At 44.9% G+C, this 25,675-nt stretch overlaps 1 protein-coding gene and 1 long non-coding RNA gene across 2 annotated transcripts in view; one reads left to right on the forward strand and one right to left on the reverse strand.

The window, feature by feature from the left end:
* Positions 1-25,675, reverse strand: part of si:dkeyp-117b11.1 (B-cell linker protein) — a 73,974-nt gene that overhangs the window by 29,171 nt on the left and 19,128 nt on the right. The window contains exons 3-5 of the mRNA XM_063056836.1: positions 17,901-17,944; positions 12,951-12,988; positions 8,403-8,505 (exon numbers count right to left, since the gene is read on the reverse strand). Coding sequence (XP_062912906.1) covers positions 8,403-8,505; positions 12,951-12,988; positions 17,901-17,944 — 185 coding nt within the window. The remainder of the gene's footprint in view (positions 1-8,402; positions 8,506-12,950; positions 12,989-17,900; positions 17,945-25,675) is intronic.
* LOC134350963 (uncharacterized) lies at positions 1,344-24,427 on the forward strand. The gene is made up of 3 exons (XR_010019033.1): positions 1,344-1,537; positions 2,988-3,143; positions 24,129-24,427. It is a non-coding gene; the product is annotated as an uncharacterized LOC134350963 (long non-coding RNA).

A 25,675-nucleotide genomic window follows, 5' to 3' on the forward strand; every position in this document is an offset into this window, starting at 1 on the left:
AAGTGTGTGAATTGTTCTCAAATGTTTCCCTCATACAGTAAGGTGGTCTCTTGGCCTCAGAGTGTGACTTGTTAGGATCTGTACTCTATTGTCTAGTTATTGCACAGTACTTCATTGCACAAATATTGCACTCTACTTTCTCTGTAGTTGTTGCACTTCCCTCTGCAGTCTGTGGTGGTAATTGCCATGTAATACTTCAGTGCGCTGAAATATGAACAGTATACGAGACAAGCTTTTCACATGAGACCATAATAGACCAACACCAATTCCAATTCCATGGTCATTGTTGTGTTTGGTAGGGGTTATAGTGTGAGCAACAGAATATTGGATTTAGGTCAATATCTTGCCTGCTGAATGCCCTTGGATTCTTCAGCTACATTCTTTCTCTCACTCTCCTTTTTCTCCCTCTTTCCCTCTGAATATACCCCTTGCTCATCCTCTGGGTTTTCCCCCTCCCCCTTTTCCTTCTCCCTGGGCCTCCTGTCCCATGATCCTCTCGTATCCCTTTTGCCAATCACCTGTCCAGCTCTTGGCTCCATCCCTCCCCCTCCTGTCTTCTCCTATCATTTTGGATCTCCCCCTCCCCCTCCCACTTTCAAATCTCTTACTAACTCTTCCTTCAGTTAGTCCTGATGAAGGGTCTCGGCCTGAAACGTCAACTGTACCTCTTCCTAGAGATGCTGCCTGGCCTGCTGCATTCACCAGCAACTTTGATGTGTGTTGCCTGGATCCTGATTGTTCCTTGTGTTTTGTACCACCAAACAAAAAGACTGGACTAGTGATGCAAACTCGTGTGTGTGTGTGTGTGTGTGTGTGTGTGTGTGTGTGTTGGGGAGTCATGTGTCTGTGTGTTTCTGTGTTGGGAGCTGTGTGTGTGTTGGGGAGTCATGTGTCTGTGTCTGTGTGTTTCTGTGTTGGGGGCTGCGTGTTGTGTGTCTTTTGGGGGGTTGGTCACAGCTGGGCTCCAGCATCCTGTACCCCAATCCCATTGTCTCATCAAGTTCCCGATGACCGTGCTTCTTCGCTGACACGCCTGTGAGTTGTCCAGCGACAATTTATCACATTAAAGACACAATAATATTATCACGGTCCTGTGTTAGTCATTCTCAGATAGAGCACTCGTTCGGGATGCTGTGTCTGTCCTCACCCCCCATTGGTACAGAAACAGGATAAGAGCCAGCTGCTGGGGTTGCTGCCAATCGGTATTCAGTGACTTGGAGTGTGTGTGTGCACGGAATGGGAGAGAACCAGCTCAGGCGTCATTGTGCCGTTTAGCCTGGGGGCAGGCACAGCACGGAGGATGTGATAAAAGAGAGCTAGCTACTGGCGGGCATGGGACTCTAATCACCAAGAGCCTTTGGGACTACTAAAACCAGCAAGAGTGCGTGAAGAAAGTCCAGTGCCAAATGAACTCTCCCGTTTGTTTACGTTCCTTCCATTGACACTTAACTGACTGTAGATTCTGCACTGCGGCATTCTGTACAATCTGCACAGCGGAAATAACTTTACTGAATATTTTCCTGCTTCTGTGACCCTAGTGAGTAAGAGCAATGTTCAAGTTACCGAGTGATGGGACTGGGGGTTGGGGGGGGGGGAGTTTGATAGTCAGCAGGTATGCACACTTTGCAATACAATTCAATTACACCCGTACAAGGTAAGTTAGCTTTTTCTGCCAGAGAGGTTCTCAGGTTAATGACGCTTTGACAACATCCACACAGGGAAAGGACGGAGTACGTTGGGCATGTGCGTCTGGAATGTACGAGGGAACGTTTGCCAAGCAAGGTGAGGTGAAGACGATCCTGCTATTAACTACGAGGGGATACGTGGGAAGAAGGTCCTTGAGGATGGGCCAGTTCCCACTGCTGTTGACAGAATGACCAAGTCCCTTACAGGCAGTGGTGGGAATTGAACCGGGGTCACCGGTCCTGAAAAGCATTGTGCTAACCATTACGCTACTGTGCCACTGTCCCCACTGCAGAATTTGTTATGTTTAAGGTTTATGAAGGAAGTTTTTTTTTACGCCAAGACTGACTGATGCCTGAAATCCACCTCCAGGAGATGCAGATACAACACAGTGCCGTTACTCAGACATATGAACCGATGGAACAGAAGGATATAGGCCATGTGCAGGCAGATTTACAGTTCAAGTTGGCAAATAGATCAGGGCTAAGCACTTGGGCCCATGAACTTTTGATGCCAGTCCATAAGACCATAAGATATAGGAGCCATTCGGCCCATCGAGTCTGCTCCGCCATTTCACCACGGCTGATCCATTTTCCCTCTCAGCCCCAATCTCATGCCTTTGCCCCGTATCCCTTCATGCCCTGACCAATCAAGCACCTATCAATCTCTGTCTTAAACATACCCAAGGACTTGACCTCCATCTGTGCCAACAAATTCCACAGATTCACCACTCTCTGGTTAAAGAGAGTCCTCTTCATCTCCGTTCTAAAAGGACACCCCTCTATTCCTCTATTCTCAGGCTGTGTCCTCTGGCCATCAAATCAAAAAGCACGTTTTGTAATTCCGTGTTGATAAATAAAATGGAAGCATGCGGATAATCGTCCATGCACTGACCCTGCCATGTACGGTGACCCTCTGGTCAGCAAACGCCAAGTTACTGAGCTCTCGGGAATCCAAAGTGTCCAGAAAAGCAAAGTCATGTTTTGAATTATCTTAAGCACCTTCGGGAGATTCATTTGTAGTTCAGTCATGGGTTTGGGCAATGGTGGCGTGCTCAAGACTGGTCTTTGTGAAACAAGACTTATTTCACTCAGTCGGAGATCACTTTGTTACCCACTTTGGACTAACTGAAGTGATTTTCCAGAATGTGACGTGGGATGAAATGAATTAATCTCAGCTTTGCCAGAGACATGATGTCCCAAAAATAAATGTTCGAATTATTTTTGAATTATTTTGAAAGAACACCAGCTGTTACTTGACCATATCACCCAGCATAATTTTATCTTTACCCTGCTATCTTGCAGGTGTCACTGAACAGTGATAAGGAACTGAAATCTTTGTTGATTTTCTCTGGCTCCTGCCTTGGTTGACATCAGATGTGCTCAATGTTGGCAGCAGAAAGGGCAAGTACCTCCATTTCCGAACTCGTGGTTCACTAACCTTTGTCAATTAAGCTACGGGTGAGTTGTTTATTTTGATATAAATATGATAGTACACGTGGGAAACAGATGCAGTTTGGTTAATCTTTACCTGGGGTGAGATTTAAATTTGAATCATTAACCAGTGTGATTTGTGCTGAGCACCGTTAACTGTTCGCAAACGTTTTGCAGACCATTTCTCTGCACACTTATCGATAACAAGCAATAAAACTCAAGGCGCCCGCTATAGATAGCAACTGGAACTTGCTGAACTATAGACGATTACAAAACAGAAATGGGGATTTTATGACAGTTTTCTCAAAACCCATCTCCGGAATATAGTCCATAGCAGCTGGTACTTTTTCTTTAAGAGCTCAGTCTTCCTCGGGGATGTGGGCATCACATGAAAGATCGCCATTTATTGCTTGTGGGTGTGTGAGCCGCTCCTTAATCCACTGCAGTCCTGGAGAAGATTCCCACAGAAGCTGCCAAGGGGAAGGTTGGGGTTGGTGCCTGGATTTAGACTGATCTACCCCAAGTGAGGACTGGATTTAAAATGATGTACCCCAACTGAGGACTGGAGAGAAATCTGTAGGTGCAAAGTCTTTCCTTGCACCAGATGCCCTTGACTTTGTCTGTGGAAAATCTCATGGCTTGTCGGGGTGCTGTTAGCGTAGCCCAGCTGAGTTACCGTATTTGAATGTCAGCAGGACCAAGGATGCGACTGTGGCCTTCAGGAAGGGGAAGTTGGAAGAAAACCCGCCACTCCTCGTTGAAGGGCCTCATTGGAAAGGGTGAGCAGCTTCTAATTCCTGGGTGTCAGCACCTCAGAGACCCAGTCCTGGGCCCAGGATATTGGCGTTACCACGAAGAAGGCATGCCAGCAGCTATACATCATTCGGAACGCAAGAGATTCTGCAAGTGTTGGAAATCTAGAGCAACACACACAAAATGCTGGAACTCAGCAGGTCAGGCAGCATCGATGGAGGGCAATAAATCTTTCTGGCGGAGACCCTTCATCAAGAATTGGTCATTAGGATGTACACTCAGAGGTCACTTTTTTAGGTACACCTATATACCTGCTGGTTAATGCAAATACTGTATCTAATCAGCCAATCATGTGGCAGCAACTCAATGTGTAAAAGCACGCTGACATGGCCAAGAGGTTCAGTTGTTATTCAGAGCAAACATCAGAATGGGGAAGAAATGTGATCTAAGTGATTTTGACTGTGGAATGATTGTTGGTGCCAGACGGTGGGGGGGCGGAGGTTGACTATCTCAGAAACTGCTGATCTCCTGGGATTTTCATGCACAACAGTCTCTACAGTTTACAGAGAATGGTGCAAAGAAACAAAAAATATCCAGTGAGCAGCAGCTCTTTGGGCAAAAGCACCTTCTTTTTGTTTTAATACTTTATTTTCAAGATTTTCAAAAACCAATGAAATCAACAAGAACGTACCAGCTCTGACATGTATAAAAATGAAATAAGCAAAAAAAAAGAAAGCGACATAACATTAGAGGGATGCCTATTGTACAAAGTGCTCAAAAATACTAAACATTAAATCTCAAATGAGGGCCATGAGAAATCAGCTGGGGGGAAATTGCTCATCCGCCCCCCGGCCTCATCCGGGTAGGCAAGAAATGGATCCCAGATAGCCGAAAATGCTTCAATTGAATTGGTTCTCAAGAACCTAAGTTTCTCCATCTGTACGACTCAGATCATATCAGCCATCCATCTCCGAAAGGAAGGGGGAGGCAAAAGCACCTTCTTAATGAGAAAAGTCAGAGGAGAATGACCAGACCGGTTCAAGGCGACAGTAATTCAAGTAACCACCCGTTACAGCAGTGGTGTGCAGAAGAGCATCCCTGAACGCACAACACATCGAACTTTGAAGTGGATGGGCCACAGCAACAGAAAACCATGAAACATACACGCAGTAGCCAGTTTATTAGGTACGGGAGGTTGAGGGGATTTGGTACGTTACCGAAGGCTCCAGCAAGTCTCTGCAGATATACTGTGGTGAACATCCGCACAGGTTGCTTCACTGCCTGGTGGAGAGGCTTCACTGCACACAATGAGAGAGGCTGCAGGTGGTTCCGGACTTAGCCAGCTCCATCACAGGTACAACCCTCCCCACCACCGAGGACATCTTCAAAAGGCTGAGCCTTAACAAGATGACGTTCATCATTAAGGACTCTCGCCACCCAGGAAATGCCCTCTTATCAGTACTGTCATCAGGGTGGAGGCACAGAAGCCCGAAGACCCACACTCAATGTTATAGGAACAACTTCTTCCCTCTGCCATCAAATTTATGAGCAGTCCATGAACCTATGAACAATACTACCTCAATATTTCACTTTTGCACTAGGAATTTTTTTTATTGTAACTTGTAGAAATTTTTTATACCTTGTAATGTACCGGTGCCACAAAATAACAAATTTCACAGCATACATCAGTATTAATAACCAGATTGCGAATCAGTAAGTGGTACACCTTGCAATCACAACATTGCCTGTGGTGGAAGCAATGGATATTTTGGTACCAGTTCAGTGGGCAGCTTTGTCCTCGACTGTGGCACAAGAGGGCTGCGGGTGCTGCGAGCGAGCTGGAGCAAAAAATAAACTGCAGGAAGAGCACAGCGGGTCAGGCAGCATCTGTGGAGGCAGAGTGGTAGTCGATGATTCGGGCCGGCACTGGTAGTGCCGACACAGCCAGTACACAGAGGTGAGGCAGGGTCTGGCAGGTGATAGGTGGAACCGGATGAGGAGGGGTGTTGGGCAGGTTGACTCCAGTGGGGGACGGGAAGGCGAGTCGAGGGATAAAGGCTGGACAGTGAGAAGTGGAGCCACAGGAGACTGCAGATGCCAGAACCTGGTAAGTAAGATTCAGGATTGCTTAAAGTGATTTCCAGTACACAAGTGTAAAGGAGAATGAAATAATTTTTGCTCCCAATCTAATGCAGCACAAAAAAATGCAATAAGAGAAAGAACAAAATAATAATAAAGAAACATAATTAATATTAATACATAAGGTAACTTATATACATAGATTGATTGTGTGTCCATAAAGTAACACTAAGCTCTATAGTCTCTGTTTATCACGTGACTCTGACAGGAAATGATAAAGTGGTGGTGGTGGGGGTGTGGATGGGTGGGTTTGTGGGTGGAGGTGTTGATCAGCCTTACTGCCTGGGCAGAGTAGCTGTTTCTGAGTCTGGTGGTCCTGTTGTGGATGCTACCTAGCCTCCTGCTTGATGGGAGTGGGACAAACAGTCCATGAGCAGGGAGGGTGAGATACTCAGTGATGTTACTGGCCCTTTTCCCGTACCTTTCTGTTTATATGTCCTTGAAGGCAGGTAGGCTAGTGAAGGACGATGATTATTGGTACCAACTGCCCACTGCATGTCATTTCAACTCCTGTCCCCATTCCCACAATGATCTGTCCGTCCCCAGGCCTCCCCACACTCCTGTTCCCATTCCCACACTGATCTAGCTGTCCTCCAGCCTCTCCACACTCCTGTTCCCATTCCCACACCGACCTGTCTGTCCCCAGGCCTCTGCACATTTCTGTTCCCATTCCCACACTGATCGCTCTGTCCCCAGGCCTCTCCACACTCCTGTTCCCATTTCCACACTGATCTATCTGTCCCCAGGCCTCTCCACACTCCTGTTCCCATTCCCACACTGATCTATCTGTCCTCCAGCCTCTCCACACTCCTGTTTCCATTCCCACACTGATCTCTCTGTCCCCAGGCCTCTTCACGTTCCTGCTCCCATTCCACACTGATCTATCTGTCTCCAGGCCTCTCCACACTCCTGTTCCCATTCCCACACTGATCTATCTGTCCCCAGGCCTCTTCACATTCCTGTTCCCATTCCACACTGATCTATCTGTCTCCAGGCCTCTCCACACTCCTGTTCCCATTCCCACACTGATCTAACTGTCCCCAGGCCTCTTCACATTCCTGTTCCCATTCCCACACTGATCTATCTGTCCTCTAGCCTGTCCACACTCCTGTTCCCATTCCCACACTGATCTCTCTGTCCCCAGGCCTCTTCACGTTCCTGCTCCCATTCCACACTGATCTATCTGTCTCCAGGCCTCTCCACACTCCTGTTCCCATTCCCACACTGATCTAACTGTCCCCAGGCCTCTTCACATTCCTGTTCCCATTCCCACACTGATCTATCTGTCCTCTAGCCTGTCCACACTCCTGTTCCCATTCCCACACTGATCTATCTGTCCCCAGTCCTCTCCACACTCCTGTTCCCATTCCCACACTGATCCATCTGTCCCCAGGCCTCTCCACACTCCTGTTCCCATTCCCACACTGACCTGTTGGTCCCCAGGCCTCTCCACACTCCTGTTCCAATTCCCACACTGACCTGTCTGTCCCCAGGCCTCTCCACTGCTTGAGTGAGGCTAAGCACAACTAGAGAGACAGCACCTCATTATTTGCCTAGTTAGTCCATAACCCAGTCGTACGAAAATTGAATTTGCCGATTACAGGGGACCAATGCCCCTTGTGATTCTTTCACTCTTCTTCTGGTCCACACAGTTTCTATATCCACCCCGTCTCTTTCTCCAGCCACCATTACCCGGTCTGGTCCCCCTCCACCACTGGTTCCATTGGCCCATCATTGCCCCATTTCACCTGGTTTCACTTATCACATTCCACATCTGCAGTCCCTTCCACTGACCATCTTCCAGACTCCACCTCTATCCCCCCACCACCCAGCTCCCTCTGCCCCCATTTTTCTCTCACCTCTCTCCACCTATCACCCATCAGCTGCTCCCAGCCCCATCCCTCCATCTTCCCAACCTGGCTCCACAGGCCCATTGTCTCTCTCCTCACATATATCTGCCAGCTCCTACTTCACATCCCCCTCTCCTCTCTGTACGGGCTAACCCCCAATACCCTCTTTGTCCCGATGTGGTGAGGGGTCTCAAGTTGAAATGTCGCCCATCCTGCTGCCTTCATAGACGCTGCCTGACCCACTGAGTTGTCAGGGATGGTGTTTACCTTCCGAAGAAGTGTTGGGGCTGTAAGTGGAGAGTATTCCAAACAACTCCTGATTGGTGTTCTGTAGGTTATTTTAACGGCAAGAACCAGGTATTTGGATTGAGTGGGATGTTAACATTTTTAAGCCTAATTGACCATGTTTCAGACTTAAAATTCATCACATTACTTCCAAATTTCTTGACCAGAATTCCTCGCAACACCTTAGAAATTTTACCCCCGTAAGGAAAGGAGCAATTGAAATACTAATGCTTAAACGTTGAAAGATTCAAGTCCTTACCTACATAAACATTATTACCAATAGATTTGATTGTCCCTGGACTTATCTTGGGCCTTTCAGTTGGAGGCGGCTCATAGGTAGCTCCGTCCTCAGATCCGTAAGTCTGAAATGAAGTACAACAGGATCCCTGTTAAGTTTTCTCCCCATCATCTTATCACAACTGCAGTCCTTGAACGTTTACCACTCAGAAAAGCCAAAGGCTTCTCAGTTTGGCATCCCATCAGAAAGGCAGGCAGTCCCAACAGTGCCGCATTCCCTCGGCAGTACACAGAGTACCAGCCAAGATCTGAACCGCCCCTTCATCTGCAGTGGAATTGGCATTGGAGCAGTTCTTGTCAGGTCACCTGGAAGCTAGGTGACATAGAAACTTCACGGCTTCTATTTTATAAACTGTTAATCAGCGAAAAGCTTGATAAGATATTTTATTACACCCTCTCAGAAATCCCATTATGATAGTAACCCCCCTGTTTGCTGGAGAAATTGTGGAAATCAAAATGCAAACCATTATCATATTTTCTGGGAATGCCCCGTTATCAAAGACTGTTGGAGTGGGATACAAGACATTTTTTAATGTGAAATTCCCTTTGAGAGTAAGACCATATATTTTGGGTATATACCTCAAGAATGGCTGAAAAAAGATAAATATTTAATGAATGTACTGCTGGTGGCTGGTAAAAAGACCCTTACCAGGAAATGGTTATCACAGGAGAGCCCAACTCTAAATGTATGGATGGAAATTACAATGGACATTTACAAAATGGAGAAGATAACAGCATCTGTTAATCATAAACTGGAACAATTTTATTCATACTGGAAAAAATGGTTTAACTACATAACACCTCATAGGCCTGATCTTATTCTCACAAGTCAATGAACATGTTGTAAAAAAAGATCACTCTCTACTATGTACATAGTTTGCTTCTTTCGATTGTTCTTTCTTTCCTCTCCTTTCTATAAATGTATACAGTACCTCAGATAAATATTATGTGGAGATTTGTGACAAATATGATTATATGATATAGATGTACAGTATCTGAAATACATCTTATGGAAATGTTTGTTTGATGATGAAATTCAGTAAAAAATAAATTACAAAAAAAGCTACTTCTACATATCCATTACAACTTATCTTCTCTAATTGGCAAATCTAAATCCATTTCTGCCTCGACATTTTTATTCTTCTACCCTTTTGCACTTTAGCCAAAGTAAGCTGGGAAACACTTATGATCAACAGGAGCTCAGCAGGCCAGGCAGAATCAATGGGAAAGAGTAAAGAGACAACGTTTCGGGCTGAGACCCTTCTCCAGTCCTGATGGAGGGTCTCAGCCTGAAACGTCGACTGTTTATCCTCCGTAGATGCTGCCTGGCCTGCTGAGTTCCTCCAGCACTTTGTGTGTGTGGCTTGGATTGCCAGCAACACTCACAACACGCTGGAGGAATTCAGCAGGTCGGGCAGCATCCATGGAAAAAGATCAGTCGACGTTTCGGGCCGGAACCCTTCGTCCTGACAAAGGGTTCCGGCCCGAAACGTCGACCGATCTTTTTCCACGGATGCTGCCCAACCTGCTGAGTTCCTCCAGCGTGTTGTGAGTGTTGCTTTGACCCCAGCATCTACAGATTATCTTGTGTTTTGGATTGCCAGCATCTGCAGATTTTCTTGTCTTTGTGCTACCATCAACAGGAAGTAAATACAATTTTATTGCAAACTATTTTGGTTCACGACTGTTCCCAAAATTGAGGTCAAACAGATAAAGGTGACTTAATCTTAAACACCACACTGCCATTTGAAGGGCAATGAATATAATCTCAGAGCCAGCCAATAGTAAGATCGTTATGGATGAGAACCCAGTGCCCTTGGCATATTTCAGAAGGTTAAAATTTTACCCATACTTCTCCCTTCAGAAAATTTGCTGTTTCGAGTATTTTCAGTTTTCTAAAATCTATAGAACTTTGGGTTTTTTTGAGTCTTTACTTTGCCTCTGCTAACAGTGGAAAGAAAGTTGCTTTAGCAGACAGCGTTCCCTGTCCTTTCGGAGGTAAGGCTCTGCATTTGTGGCAGTGCAGCTATTCACACTCAGTGGCCACTTTATTAGCACCACCTGTCCACCTGCTCATTAATGCAAATATCTAATCAGCCAATCATGTGGCAGCAACTCAATGTATTAAAGCATGCAGACTTGGTCAAGAGGTTCAGTTGTCATTCAGACCAACCATCAGGATGGGGTGGAGATGTGATCTAAGTGACTTTGCCCATGGAATGACTCTTGGTGCCAGATGGGGTGATTTGAGTATCTCAGAAACTGCTGATTTCCTGGGATTATCATGCACACGTTTACAGAGAATGGCACGATAACTCAAAAAAAAAACCAAATGAGCAAAAATTCCCCGTTAATGCGAGAGGTGAAAGGAGAATGGCCAAACTGGTTCAATCTGACATTAGCTCAAGAATCCATGCATTACAACAGGGTGGACAGAAAATCATCCATGAGTGCCCAACATATTAAACATTGACCTGGACAGGCTACAGCAGCAGAAGGCCATGAACATACAGGAGGTACCCAATAAAGTGGGCGCTATGTGTAGATAGCATTGTCTCAACTGCATGAGTGGGTGCTGCTGAGAATTTTCTTATTCTCTGTCTCCGCCCAGCGTCTTTATGTAGTCTGTCATGCAACCCCAGCAGCACACTGGATAACTTCTATTTGTCTAATCCCTTCCTTCTACTGCAAAGAATCTATAAACAGATTCAAATTTTTGTCATGCAAATGAAGCATGAGAAAGAGACTGATATTTAGCAGTGACTGGTATGCTGGGCTATTCCACAATGTCCACTACTTACTGCACCAACAGACAGGCCCAATGGGCCTTTCACAGTCAATAAAATACCTTCAGCAGTTTGGGCAGGCTGAACAGAATGGTCTAAAGCTCTAAAAACAAAATCCTATGGGTTTATGCAAACTGAGGAGGGGTGAGAGGGGATCCAGAATAGGAAATGGAAAATGAGTGAAGTTGGAGGGGGAGGAAATTGCCAGAAGTTAGCAAAATTGGTGTTCTTGCCTCCCAGTTGGAGGCTACCCAAACAGAATATGAGGTGATGCTCCTCCAGCCTGATTTGGCTCATTGTGGCAGTAGTGGAGGCCATGGACTGACATGTTGGAATGGGGTTGGAAGGTGAATTGAAAGGTGTAGCCACAGGGATATCCTGCACGTTGCAACGATGGAGCAAAGGTGTTTGGCAATGCCGACACCAATCCGCGTCAGGTCTCACCAGTGGAGAGGAGGCCGCACCATGAGCACCCGAGCTTAATGATATCTTTCCTAGAACAAAAGCTGTACACAGTACACCAGACACTGCCTCACCAACGTTCTGATCCGTTGCAATAGAACCTTCCAACAATGGGGGCAAACACAGAACTTCTGCTAAAGAGGAATTTGAGTGAGGAATGGACCAAAGTATACTAATGGGAATTCATAACAAAATGCTTGGTGCATTAGGAAGCCTTCCAGGAAATCTGGTTTGATTATCAAGGAATGCAATGGAGTCCAATTTTATTACAAATTATTCTGGCTCATGACTGTTCCCAAAATTGAGGTGAAGAAGAGGAAGGTGAGTGAATCTTAAGCACTGTGCTGCCATTTGAAGGGCAATGAATATATTATCATAGCCAGCCAGTGGTAAGACCATTATGAATGGGAACCCAGTGCCGTTGGCACATTCCAGAAAGTTAAACTCAGCACAGGGGCTCTGGCTGGTGCTTGGACATCGTGCTTTCTGTATGAAAGTGGTGACCAGTTCTGTGCACTGTTGTAATGTTCAACGCCTGCTGAAAAATCCATTCCAAATTCGCGCATGATTAGCTTGCTAAAATATGAATTATATCTGCAAAGGCTGTCACGGTAATTCAGAAATTGTTCCTTCTTCTGCAGCCCTCTATTTCTTCTGCCTAACGCCTTCCAACTTCTCACTTCATTTCCCCCTCTTCACCCCCCCACTTTCCCCCTCACCTGGTCTCACCTATCGCCTGCCAGATATCCTCTTTCCCCTCCCCCCCCACCTCCTTATTCTGGCTACTGCCCCCTTCCTTTCCAGTCCCGATGAAGGGTCTCAGCCCTAAACTTTGACTGTTTATTCTCCTCTCTAGATGCTGCCTGACGTGCTGAGTCTCTCCAGCATTTTGTGTGTTTTGCTCTGGATTTCCAGCATTCGCAGAATCTGTGGTTTTCAGGAATAGGTCCCCCAACCCTGATATTCTCACAGGATGACAGTGTTTGTGCTCTCACCCCTGTTATTCCAATATCTGTTGGGTTAAAGCATATCAAAAACATTAAATGTCTTGAAGCTGTGTAGGCACAGTGTAAATTTTTTTCCTTTCTCTGATGATAAAAAGTTACATAAAGTTGGTTGGTGGATTGGGTAGAGGGAAGTTTTGGAACTTGACACAAAAGGAAGCAATGAAATAATTATAACAGATTCCTTTTGATAAAGTATAGTTTTGCATTTTTCAAGGAACTATAAACACAAGCATATATTTAAAACAAAATACTTACCAACTCATTGTCAGACAAAGTTCTTTCCACTTGTTGGTCTATTATCAAAATGAAGTATGTTAAAAATTAAAGTAAAAATGAAAAAGAGCTGAGAATTGACAGTAAGCCATTCAACAGCAGCACTTATATTACTGAGAAACTGGTTCCATCCATGAGAATTTCAATATTGATAACATACAGCGGTAGATCAGATTAAAAGCCCCAAGATGTTGCCTTTGAAAGGTCCAATCTCTTTGTCATTCTTTGCACAAATCTGTTGTAACAATTTACATTTGATTCCGTCTGTCAATTTATATAAGTATTGTTGGATTAGGGTGTATGATTTTAATTCTACAAGCATTTACCTCGCAGTTTAGCTTTCCTATGCTTGCTTATAATTTTTATATAATCACCATATAATTGTTCAGTGAATGTTATAGTAATTGTACTACAGTATAACTGTTCATAGCTGTATTTTCTCGAAGCGGCTCAGATTTTCTGCAGCACTGTCACACTATTTAATAGGCTACTTAATGGGTTAATTGTTATCACTGGAATGTTGCTTCTTCTGAAGAGGGGATGACCACTACCCCTTTGTCTTTTCTTTGTTCTTGCAACACTTAATAGAACAGCCATAACCGCCAAGTTTTAGGCCTCACTCTCGACTTCCGAAGAAACTCCGGGTCAGTGTCACCAGATCCAAGAGTATGTTGCTGACTAGTAATCCGCACTAGCAATCCAACAATGCAAGAACAAATCCCTGTACAATAGCTGGGGAGTTTAACTTTCTTTAATTAAATAATTTGGAATAACAAGCATGATGTTAGGGATGTTAAGCTATCCTGATGACTGTCATAGTAACCTGTCTAGTTCATTAATGTTTATTGTGGGAGGAAATGTGCTCTGTTCTCCCTGTTCAGTCTAAGTCCAATGAGTCTAACTAAATTGCCCTCTTTTAAGGGTAATTAAGGTTCCATAAAAGGATTTTAAAAATGCACCAGTGTGTCAGCCGTGAGTAACAATTGGTCTTGGCCAAAAAGGGAACCCTCAATGAGGGGATCCCTCACATCTCATCACTAATCATTGAGCCCCATTCTCCAGTGCAATGCAGGGGGAAACTCTATGACAGGGGTCCCACCCTTTGGTTATGCCATGAACTTAACCGAGGGATCCATGGACCCTTGCTGTAGGGTGTGAGTCTCACCAGTTCAATGAAAAAATTGCAGTTGTGGAGGAACTTTTGCAAGGTGCCACAGGGTAAGAAGGAAAAATACTTCACTTTAAGAGCACCAGCAAAGAAATGCAGCCTCGTCAGAAGATCATCAAAGCACAGGAGGGGAGGCCATGGAGTTCCTGCCTCCTTTGCTGCTGAACAAGGGGAGCACTATGTGAATTCCTGAGGGGGCTGGAGGACACAGGATGGTCACTGTCTGCTGTACGGTACAGTACGCCCATGGCAAAGCTTCAGCAGGCTGCCCAGGTCTCTCACCTCTCCCTTTGTGGAAATTCAGCAGAATCACGGAATGTTACACTCACCCTAATGCCACTGGGCTGTCTCTGTATAAATACAGTATTTTCCAGCCTGTTCTTTCCCCCATGGTACAACGGATTTTCCAAAGCACTGAACCAATTTGTTTCCAAAAGTCCTGCTGTGTCACATTTCACCATCCTTGGGGGGGGGGGCGGGCGGGGGGACGGCATTGCATTCCTGGTTCTAACCTCCCTTTGCGTTTCCACACTTCACCTCAGATTCTTGTCTGTCATGTTTCTTTAAATCTGCAGCCTCTGAACACCAGCTTTGGGGTTTCATTTCCTTATTAACGATAGAACTGTCACAGAGTTCAACCCTTGATACATGGAGGAAACAACCATTTTAGCACGGAGATTCAGTTTCTCGCGGGCATACTCACTAAATCCACAAAAGAATAATGACCATAATAGACTCAATGAGAGGACAACCAACTTGGGCGTTCAACCAGTGTGCAAATACAAAAATAAATAAACAAACAAACAAACAAACAATAAATACTGAGAACATGAGATGAAGAGTCCTTGAAAGTAAGTCCAGGTTATGGGAGCAGTCCAGCGATGGGGCAAGTGAAGTTATCTCGTTCACTCAGATGTGAATTTCTTAATTTACTTCAGTGAACATCATTCTGGTCCTGGAACCTGAAATATCCTTCAAGGATCAGGTATTTTTGCCATATACGTGTACACATATCAGGAGTTTGCTGTGGTGTGCTGGTGTGTTGTTGCAACATAAACAACAACATTGAACAGTTATAAAGAACAAAGAATTATATAAAATAAAGTTAGAAATACGGATATGAAATAAAATGTGCACAAATACATAAATATCAGCCTGTAAACAGCATTATAGAAAGTGGCTTAAAGTATTTACAGAGCAGTGTAGTGACAGGTAATAGATAGAGGGTGTGGGAGGGGCTAATGAGAACAGTTGATCAAATCAACTGCTTGGGGGAAGAAACTTCTCAGATGACTTGACATTTTTGCTTTAATAACCTGTAGCACTTTCCAGAAGGGAGCTTTTGGAAAAGGCAGCTTTCCAGTTTGCAGAACAGGAAGAATCTAGACAGGCTAAATAGGCAAAGAGGCTTCCTTCATTCTTGTGAGCACATTCTTCTATGTGTGGGCTTTATTGTCTGTCTTCCGGTTTAAGGTGGCACTACTGAAGGCAAGCAACAGCTCACCGGTAGTTCAAAAGTCAAGGAATTTGACTTAAAATATTATTAGTAACACCTTTTCTGAAGTAAATTGTGGCAAATTATCTCCGCAAACAATGAAGAGGCGAGCGAAGGCGAAGCTGATTGGAGGGATGAGCTGTGTGGGTGCTTTGCAAAGCCGAACAGGTTCGAGAAGGGGTCACAGATGGAGTTGGAGTGAGCGATTTGGAGAGGTGGAGGAGTTTCGATGATCGTCCAACTAACCCAGGTGCAAGGTTGGATCGCTCTAGGCACCAAGCTGATTTGGAGGAGTCAAGAACGGCTTCAGGTTGGGTGGCGAGGTCTAGGCGCAGAGCATATTGCCGCAGAGGGACCCCGGTCCTGTTGCAAAGCACAGTCCACTGTTTGGACAATTTAAATGCCGGCCCAGATAGACTGGAAAGGCAGGATGTCGGAACCAGAGACGAGGGTGGGGCTGTTTTCGCACTGATGCTGTGAGACTGCCCCAGCCGCTGTGCTTCATGTCTGCGAGCTTCACGGCGATTTGCCCCGCTAATATGATGAACTGAGACTGAGGCTTTGGGCCTACTCTGGGCTGCTCCGGGGATTGGGATCTGAGGACCCAATTTGGTTCGGAATGCTGTTGTCTGCTTCAATTCTCTACGAGATTTGTGTTATTTCTCTTCCTCTGTTCATTGGGTGTTGGTCTGTTTTTTAAATTGGGTTCTTTCAGGTTTCTTGCTTTGTGGCTGCCTGTAAGCAGACAAATCTCAAGGTTGTATAATATATACACACTTTGACAATAAGTGTACTTTGAGAATTTGAATCTTTAGTTGCCCCTGAACTCACAAGGCAGTTCGAGACAATCACAAAAATGCATTGTCAAATCACATATATGCCAGCCCAGGTATTGACAGCAGATTTCCTTCCCGGGGGGATTTTCAACAACAGTCTAGTAGGGATTACCATTACCAATGTTGGCCTTTTGTGTTAGATATTCTAAATTATATTTAAATTGCCTAGTGGCTTTAGTGAGATTGAAATCATGTCTCTGGATCAATGGACTGGATTGCTAGTTGCATGTCCAGAAATTTAGCTTCAGAAGAGCTGCCTGGGATTAATAAGACCCAACCACTGAAAACTGGATACTCAATGGTAATTTGCAGAAGGCCTTTCTACATCCCTGTAGTTAGCCTGACTACAATGTTCCACACTCATGGTCTTCAAAGTTCAAAGTAAATTTATTATCAAAGTACATATACGCCACCCTGAGATTCATTTTCTTGCAGGCATACTCAATAAATCCAATAACCATAATAGAATCAATGAAACACCCCACCAACAGGGCCAACAACCAGTGTGAAAAAAGAAACAACAAACTGTGTAAATACAAAAAGGAAGAAAATAATAATAATAATAGGAAATAACCAATAAATATTGAGAACATGAGATGGAAAATCCTTGAAAGTGAGTCCAAGGCTGTGGGAACAGTTCAGCGATGGGGCAAGTGATGTTGAGTGAAGTTATCCCCTCTGGTTCAAGAGCCTGATGGTTGAGAGGTGATAGCTGTTCCTGAACCTGGTGATGTGAGTCCTGAGGCTCCTGGACCTTCTTCCTGATGGCAGCAGCTAGAAAAGAGCATCATTTGGGAGGTTGTGCCCCTGGTGATGGATGCTGCTTTCCTGCAACAGTGCTTCATGTAGGTGTGCTCAGTGCTGGAGAGGGCTCTACCCATGATGGACTGGGCTATATCCACTACTTTTTGTAGGATTTTCCATTCAAGGGCATTGGTGTTTCCGTGCCAGACTGTGATGCAGCCGGTCAATATACTCTCCACCACACACCTATAAAAGTTGGTCAAAGTTTTAGATGTCATGACAAATCTTTGCAAGCTCCTAAGGAAGTAGAGACACTGCTCTGCTTTCTTCATAATTGCACTGGCATGCTGGGCCCAGGACTGGTCCTCTGAAATGATAATACTGTCGAATTTAAAGGCACTGACCCCCTCCACCTCTGATCCTCCGATAAGAACAGGCTCATTGACCTCTGGTATCCCCCTCCTAAAGTCAGTCAGCCTCTTGGTCTTGCTGACATTGAGTAAGAGGGTGTTGTGACACCACTCAGCCAGATTTTCGATCTCCCTCCTATACACTGATTCATCAACACCTTTGATTTGGCCAGCGACATTGGTGTCGTCAGTAAATATGACACTGAAGCTGTGCTTAGCCTCATAGTCATAAGTACAAAGCCATTAACTGTAGTAACGTTAATTTCTCAGTTTACTTACTGGGTCTTTTGGGTCGAGCAGGCAATGGAGGAGCAATACCAGACCTGTGGGACATAGCAGAACATTGGTTTTAGTATTGGTATTAGTTTATTGTTGACACAGGTACCAAGACCCAGCAAAAAAAGCTTCTCTTGCATTCCGTTCACACAGATCATAAACTATGCACTGAGGTAGAATGCAGAGCAAAGTGTAACAGCTACAGAGAAAGTGCAGAAACAATAAGGTGCAAGAACATAATGAGGTATATTGTGAGGTCAAGAGTCCACTTTTTCATTCAAGAGGTCCATTCAATTGTCTGATAACAGCAGGATGGAAGCTGCCCTCGAACCTGGTGGGTCTTGTCAAAGTATAACGTTCTTTAGAGAATTAACGGCAAAGATGGCAGAGTAACCGGTGAGTCTACCTCCTTGGGTTCAGCAAATTATTTCTTTTTGGGCCCCAGAAGACTGTGTGCCTTCGTGTACCTGCAGAGGGAAGTGTGTCATTCACCTTACATTTATCAAACTGTGCCAGTGAGTTCTGACAAAGAGTCTCCAACCTGTTGGCTCCTCTTCCCACAGACGTGGCCAGACCAGCTGAAGATTTACAGCACTCTCTTCTGTACACTAATTTTTGCCTGATGTACACTGCACACAATACTTCCCCATAGGGAGTTCAGTAAGAGCAGTTACATACACGTTACGCAGGAGGCCCTACGTTGTCCGAGGTTGACCACGGATGTTGCATCCTATCTGTCTGCATAAGCTAGAACAGTACGATATGGAAAGCAAACTGCTGTCCATGTACAGGCTCCCTCTCTGCCCTCTGCATGCAGCTGATGAATCCAAAGAAACGATGAAGACCAATACAGCTTGTCTGTCAGTGTTGAACTCAATGTTGGACTGTCTTAGGGACTCCAGTTCTGGATTTTTGGATGCGTGACTGAGGAGTTGGTGCAGGGAGCAGGGTTTTAGATTTTTAGAACATTGGGATCTCTTCTGGGGAAGGTAGGACATGTACAGATTGGATGGGTTGCACCTGAACTCGAGGGGGAGCAATCTCCTTGCAGGTAGGTTTGCTAGCATGGTTCAGGAAGGTTTAAACTAATTTGCGAGAGGGATGGGACCCAGAGCGATAGAGCAGTGAAAGAATTGCATGGAGTAAAGCCAGATCGAACATACAGAGAGGCTCTGAGGAAAGAGAAGCAGAATAAACGGTGTGAAGACTGTAAGGTAGAAGGGCTGAAATGTGTGTACCCCAATGCAAGAAGCATCAGGAGCAAAAGTGATGAACTGAGAGCTTGGATACATACATGGAATTATGATGTAGTGGCCATTACGGAGACTTGGCTGGCACCAGGGCAGGAATGGATTCTCAATATTCCTGGATTCAGTGCTTTAAAAGGGATAGAGAGGGGGGAAAGGGGAGGAGGGGTGGCATTACTGGTCAGGGATACTATTACAGCTACAGAAAGGGTGGGTAATGTAGCAGGATCCTCTTTTGAGTCAATATGGGTGGAAGTCAGGAACAGGAAGGGAGCAGTTACTCTACTGGGGGTATTCTATCAGCCCCCTGGTAGCAGCAGAGATACCGAGGAGCAGATTGGGAGGCAGATTTTGGAAAGGTGCAAAAATAACAGGGTTGTTATCATGGGTGACTTTAACTTCCCTAATATTGATTGGCACCTGATTAGTTCCAAGGGTTTAGATGGGGCAGAGTTTGTTAAGTGTGTCCAGGAAGGATTCCTGTCACAGTATGTGGACAGGCCGACCAGGGGGAATGCCATACTAGAACTAGTACTAGGTAATGAACCAGGTCAGGTCACAGATCTCTCAATGGGTGAGCATCCAGGGGACAGTGACCACCACTCCCTGGCCTTTAGCATTATCATGGAAAAGGATAGAATCAGAGAGGACAGGAAAATTTTTAATTAGGGAAAGGCAAATTATGAGGCTATAAGGCTAGAACTTGCGGGTGTGAATTGGGATGATGTTTTTGCAGGGAAATGTACTATGGACGTGTGGTCGATGTTTAGAGATCTCTTGCGGGATGTTAGGGATAAATTTGTCCCAATGAGGAAGATAAAGAATGGTAGGGTGAAGGAACCATGGGTGACAAGTGAGGTGGAAAATCTAGTCAGGTGGAAGAAGGCAGCATACATGAGGTTTAGGAAGCAAGGATCAGATGGGTCTATTGAGGAATATAGGGAAGCAAGAAGGGAGCTTAAGAAGGGACTGAGAAGAGCAAGAAGGGGGCATGAGAAGGCCTTGGCCAGTAGGGTAAAGGAAAACCCCAAGGCATTCTTCAATTATGTGAAGAAAAAAAGGATAACAGGAGTGGAGGTAGGACTGATTAGAGATAAAGGTGGGAGATGTGCCTGGAGGCTGTGGAAGTGAGCGAGGTCCTCAATGAATACTTCTCTTCGGTATTTACCAATGAGAGGGAACTTGATGATGGTGAGGGCAATATGAGTGAGGTTGATGTTCTGGAGCATGTTGATATTAAGGGAGAGGAGGTGTTAGAGTTGTTAAAATACATTAGGACAGATAAGTCCCCGGGGCCTGACAGAATATTCCCCAGGCTGCTCCACAAGGCAAGAAAAGAGATTGCTGAGCCTCTGGCTAGGATCTTCATGTCCTCGTTGTCCATGGGAATGGTACCAGAGGATTGGAGGGAGGCAAATGTTGTCCCCTTGTTCAAAAAAGGTAGTAGGGATAGTCCGGGTGATTATAGACCAGTGAGCCTTATGTCTGTGGTGGGAAAGCTGTCGGAAAAGATTCTTAGAAATAGGATCTATAGGCATTTAGAGAATCATGGTCTGATCAGGGACAGTCAGCATGCTTTGTGAAGGGCAAATCGTGTCTAACAAGCCTGATAGAGTTCTTTGAGGAGGTGACCAGGCATATAGATGAGGGTAGTGCAGTGGATGTGATCTATATGGATTTTAGTAAGGCATTTGACAAGGTTCCACACGGTAGGCTTATTCAGAAAGTTAGAAGGCATGGGATCCAGGGAGGTTTGGCCAGGTGGATTCAGAATTGGCTTGCCTGCAGAAGGCAGAGGGTGCTGGTGGAGGGAGTACATTCAGATTGGAGGATTGTGACTAGTGGTGTCCCACAAGGATCTGTTCTGGGACCTCTACTTTTCGTGATTTTTATTAACGACCTGGATGTTGGGGTAGAAGGGTGGGTTGGCAAGTTTGCAGACGACACAAAGGTTGCTGGTGTTGTAGATAGTGTAGAGGATTGTCAAAGTTTGCAGAGAGACATTGATAGGATGCAGGAGTGGGCTGAGAAGTGGCAGATGGAGTTCAACCCGGGGAAGTGTGAGGTGGTACACTTTGGAAGGACAAACTCCAAGGCAGAGTACAAAGTAAATAGCAGGATACTTGGTAGTGTGGAGGAGCAGAGGGGTACATGTCCACAGATCCCTGAAAGTTGCCTCACAGGTGGATAGGGTAGTTAAGAAAGCTTATGGGGTGTTAGCTTACATAAGTCGAGGGATAGAGTTTAAGAGTCGCGATGTAATGATGCAGCTCAATAAAACTCTGGTTAGGCCACACTTGGAGTACTGTGTCCATTTCTGGTCACCTCACTATAGGAAGGATGTGGAAGCATTGGACAGGGTACAGAGGAGATTTACCAGGATGCTGCCTGGTTTAGAAAGTATGCATTATGATCAGAGATTAAGGGAGCTAGGGCTTTACTCTTTGGAGAGAAGGAGGATGAGAGGAGACATGATAGAGGTGTACAAGATAATAAGAGGAGTAGATAGAGTGGATAGCCAGCGCCTCTTCACCAGGGCACCACTGCTCAATACAAGAGGACATGGCTTTAAGGTAAGGGGTGGGAAGTTCAAGGGGAATATTAGAGGAAGGTTTTTTACTCAGAGAGTGGTTGGTGCATGGAATGCACTGCCTGAGTCAGTGGTGGAGGCAGATACACTAGTGAAGTTTAAGAGACTACTAGACAGGTATGTGGAGGAATTTAAGGTGGGGAGTTATATGGGAGGCAGGGTTTGAGGGTTGGCACAACATTGTGGGCCGAAGGGCCTGTATTGTGCTGTACTATTCTATGTCTATGTCTATGTCTATTTTTCCCTTGGGATTCACTCCCGAAGCCTTCCCCATGAGCGGGTGTAGCCACAAGGCAGTGGAGGTTTGAGATCAGAGTTTTCCTTCTCCTAGATGAGCTGTCAGCTATGACTGACAAGCCCCACCTGCCCGAAGCAACTGGTTTTAAGGCACCAGTAACCCGCCTTTGCCCCTTCTCCTGTCAGTAGAAACAGTTCTGCCGGGCTTAGTAGGTAAGCCACACGTGAAGACCAGGAACTGGACTTAGTTGTCAGAGGGTATTTGAGGCGCACGCCATTGCGAGCATTTAATAGATTATGGGAGCGTATCTCCACTACCCTCTCCCCCAGCTACAACAGCCATATCAGCCTTAAGGGACATACACACAGAACATAGATAAATAAGGACAGGAGTTGGCCTACTGGGCTTTTGAGTCACCAGATTCAAGCTCAAAGTTCAAAGTAAGATTTATTATCAGAGTACAAACATGTCATCACATACAACCCTGAGATTCATCTTCCTACAGGCTTACTTAGCAAAGCTATAGAACAGTAACTATAAACAGGATCAATGAGCAAAAAACTGTACAAGTGCCAATATAAATAAATAGCAATAAATAACGAGAGCGTGAAATAAAGAATCCTTAAAGTGAGACCATTGGTTGTGGGAACACTGTTATCCTCTTTTATTCAAGAGCCTGATGGTTGAGGGGTAGTAATTGTCCTTGAACCTGGTGGTGCGAGTCCTGAGGCTCCTGTACCTTCCACCTGATGGCAGCAGCGAGAAGAGAGCATGGCCTGGGTGGTGAGGATCTCTGATGATGGATGCTGCCTTTCTACGGCAATGTTTCGTGTAGATGTGCTCAATGGTTGGGAGTGCTTCACCCTGACAACAAGCTGTTCCTCGATTTCAGTGCAGTATTCCTGCTCTTCCTGCATGCTCTTTTAATGTATTTTGTGCCTGGAACTAAGTCTACTCCATCTAAAGAAATGGCCTCCATAGCTCTCTGTGGTAGAAAATCCCTAGTTCACCTTCCTCTTCTCATTTCAGCCTTAAGTGTCTTCCCTCATATCCTGTGAGTGTGACCCTGGTTCTTGACTTGCCTGCTGGAAGAAAGATCCTCGCTTGTGTGTGTGTGTGTCTATATATATACCATGTCTGATTGATTGGCCAATACTTGCCAATACTCATCAACCAACCAGACATAGTAATACTAGAGAAGGAACAGAAGAAAGCAATAGTAATAGATGTGGCAATCCCAAATTACAGTAACATCAGGGAGAAAGAATATGAGAAGCTGGAGAAATACCAGAGCTTGAAAGAGCAGATAGAAAGGATGTGAATTTAAGCAGTAGGATTAACAAGCTTGCAAAAATAAGTGGTGGTGTGGTTAGTGAGGAATGTTGTCTGAGTCTACTGCGGGATGCACTGTAGATCAGATAGGAAGTTGGGCATAGAAGTGGCAGGTAGAGTTTAATCCTGACAAAACCAGGGGGATGGATTTTGGCATGTTAATTTGGAGTAGGACTGGTACAGTAAATGGTATGGTGCTGAAAAATGTTGGTGAACAGAGACATCTGGGAGTCAAGTCATGGGAATCTTGGTCTGCATGGGCCAGTGGGGCTGAAGGGCCTTTTTCTGTGCTGTATGACTCTATGATTCTATGACTTGATATCTATAAGTTCCCAGAGGTGGAAAGGACAGGGTGGTGAAGAAGCCTTATGGAATCCTTGCCTTCATTGGGTGGGGCATACAGCAGAAGACATTACGTTGCAGCTTTACAAAATACTGCATTTGAACAATTGTGTGTGGTCCTGTTCACCACACTAGGGGAAGTATCTGATTGTGCCATTGAGAGTGCAGAGGAGACTCACCAGGACATAGCCTGAAGAGAAAGGACTTGTTTTTCCCGGAGGAAAGGAGAAGGAAGGGTAACCAGCCAGATGTCTATAAGATTACGGGAGCTATAGGTAGAGTAGATGGTAAAAATAATTTTTCCCATGGTAGGGGTATAGAAAAGAAGGATGCACAGGTTTAAGGTGAGAGGAAGGATTTTTAAAGGGAATCTAAGGGGTAGGTTTTTGTAAAAACATAGAGTAGCTGATCCCTGGAACGTGCTACCATAGGAAGTGGTACAATCAAATACAATCATTATGCATTTACTTCGCTCCCCACAGGAGGCCACGTCAGGCCAGAGGTCAGAAGGTCATGTCGCGGTGGATGAAGACCCCACAGAAGGACTGAGTTCAAGCTGTCGCTCTCGTTGATGCTGACGGAGGGTGTTTTCAAAATTCTGAGACATATGTAATTATCGGTGTGAAATGTAGTTTATATTGATCCCCTTCAGTTTTTTGGTGTTTTCTATCTTGTTGCCCATTGGCGGGAGGGAGATATGTTACTTTTTTTTGAGTGAGGGAGGGATTGGGTGTTTGATGTTATTGTCATTGTTTTTTTGTGTATGTGGGAGAGATTTGGGAGTTGGAGGTTTGATGTTTTACCTGTCTCTTCCGGGCGGGCAATATGTTAACTTTTGTGCGAGGGAGGGGTTGGTGGGGTTGGGATTTGAGGGGTTTTTTTTCTTTTTCGTGTGGGAGTGGGGTTAATGTCCTTTCTTTCAACAACCGTCATGGTTTTTCTGTATCTTATGGCTATCTGGAGAAGACGAATCTCAGAGTTGTATTCTGCATACATAGTTTGATAATAAAATGAACATTTGAATTAGGGAGACTCTTGAATTGGCAAGGGGATACAGTTCTAATGTAGGCAAATGGGATTAGTGTAGATGGATCAAGATGGAAAAAGATCAGGACAGCTCCAGTCAGCCATAAGACATACCGTATATCTGAGCTGTGTGACTCCATGACTCAGTGTCTATGATTAGCTTGAGGAAGAAGCTAAAATATTGTAATTAACTTTTCAAAATAGTGGCCTAGAAACTAATTCGCCATAAAAGGTATGCTATGTTTTGTTATAGAAACATAATTTGTGAGCCCCTTCATGAAATATACTGTGACATTTTGCACACCCTACAGAGTAGGTATCTTTTCCGGTTTGGAAGTATTTCTAGTCCTATATACAGTCTTTCAAATTAATTATCTGGGGGAGTGATAGTTCACATGCTACAAATAAGTAATTTTAACTTAGAACATTATTAAAATGTTAAGCAGAGGCAGAAAGCCTGCTGAAAGACCTGGGCAGAGAGGGAGAGTGGAAAAGAAGTGGCCAATGGAAGACAGCACAGGGATGTCGGGGGGTGGGGGTTGGGGGGGAGGGGTTAGGCACTTTGGTAACACCAATAAAGGAGTAGGGTATTTTTTAAACGGGGAGGGAATTCAGATATCAGAAGTGCAAAGGGACTTGGGAACTCCCACAAGGTTAAATTGGAGATTGAGACAGTGGTAAAGAAGGCAAGTGTAATATTAGCATTAATTTCAAGAGGAACATCCAAAATATGCAAAGAAGCAGTACATGTATAGAGTTCAGTTCTAGCAGGAAAACTTCAAAAATAACTTGCTCACTCCATTTCACTGATTTCTGGGCTTTCTGTTACAGGGGTCACAATAGTACAAGGAATTATTAGTAGCAGCTACTAGGTTTCTGGCTTTAACTGCATGCGAACTCCAGCAATTGCTGCTGGTTTCATTCTGTGATATTGCTCTCTGTCAACCCTATATCTATAATACAACTGCAAAATCTAAACCTCCATTCCCTTCCTCCAGGAACC

Source organism: Mobula hypostoma, chromosome 8 (genome assembly GCF_963921235.1).
Source record: "Mobula hypostoma chromosome 8, sMobHyp1.1, whole genome shotgun sequence".
NCBI lineage: Eukaryota > Metazoa > Chordata > Chondrichthyes > Myliobatiformes > Myliobatidae > Mobula > Mobula hypostoma.